The 995-nt window shown below is 36.6% G+C and overlaps 1 protein-coding gene and 1 pseudogene across 1 annotated transcript in view; one reads left to right on the top strand and one right to left on the bottom strand.

Moving 5' to 3' along the window:
* Window positions 1–361: 361 nt before the first annotated feature.
* LOC105807360 lies at window positions 362–691 on the bottom strand (annotated as a pseudogene).
* The window catches only part of SKAP2 (src kinase associated phosphoprotein 2), an 81,090-nt gene continuing 80,784 nt past the window's right edge, over window positions 690–995 (top strand). The window contains exon 1 of the mRNA XM_012640672.1: window positions 690–775. Coding sequence (XP_012496126.1) covers window positions 690–775 — 86 coding nt within the window. The remainder of the gene's footprint in view (window positions 776–995) is intronic.

Below are 995 nucleotides of genomic sequence, written 5' to 3'. Positions count from 1 at the left end.
TTTTTTAAAGTTTTAATTTTGAAATTTCTAATTTAAATCAAAAAGTCAAACTTTAGTGATGAAATTGTTCTGATAATGACAATTCTTTTTTTTTTTGAGTTTTAAAATGAGTTTATTAAAGAATGTTCTTAGGAAGGCAACAATTTTTGATTTGTATTTAAAAAAGTTGTGTTTTTTCATGGTGTATGATAAAGGTAAGAGGCTACAGAGTTATAAGCTTCTTTCTATTGGAATTTTCATATAACATAGTGTAGTCATTTCTGCAATGCTAGAATAAATTTTAAAAAGTCTCTTCTATGCTTCTCTTCAAAAAGTGATGAATAATAACAGAGGATGGCATAAAAAAAGCTATTTTTTCCATTCATTCTGTAGTATCGGAGCTAGTATTCTTACCATCACAGGCTACAATTTTCACTTTATCCACTTTAATAAGTTCTGTCACCTCTCTGAATTCAACATCATTCAACACAAAAGTCCACACATTATCGTGGAATCTGTACGTATTTAGAGAGCCCCTGAAATTGGCTCTGTTCCTGACCCTCTGAACCAATCTTGAATTTATAGCCTTATCAAACTGAAGTAGAACTTGAAGGGCAAGTTGGGGAGTGATCTGTTGAGACTGTATGAGCTCATCTAGGCTCTCCTGAAGACTGTTTCCCAAAGTGGTATTTCTGTATAACCCATATGCCATGGCTGTGGGAAAGGCGCCTCTCGTCACAGAGGGGACAGAAGCGGCCAGGAGCACAGTAGGACGTTCCTACTCCCTGACCACCTGGTAAGGACAACTCTTAATTGGGAGAAAAGGAGACCATGGGTGGTGACTGGGCCATGTCAGCTTTGTGAACCCTGGGTGAGATAATCCATACAGTAAACACGTGACTGGATTGCCTTCTGATGACTCACACCTAGTAAATATCAGCTTCTGTATTTGGCAGTTGACTTTTTTTACATCATGGATACTTATTTTTGAAAACTATGCTAAAATCACATGGCTA

This window comes from Propithecus coquereli, unplaced genomic scaffold (genome assembly GCF_000956105.1).
Source record: "Propithecus coquereli isolate 6110/MARCELLA unplaced genomic scaffold, Pcoq_1.0 Scaffold156, whole genome shotgun sequence".
Taxonomy (NCBI): domain Eukaryota; kingdom Metazoa; phylum Chordata; class Mammalia; order Primates; family Indriidae; genus Propithecus; species Propithecus coquereli.
The sequence above is the reverse complement of the archived record's forward strand: the minus strand, read 5'-3'. Positions and strand labels throughout refer to the sequence as shown.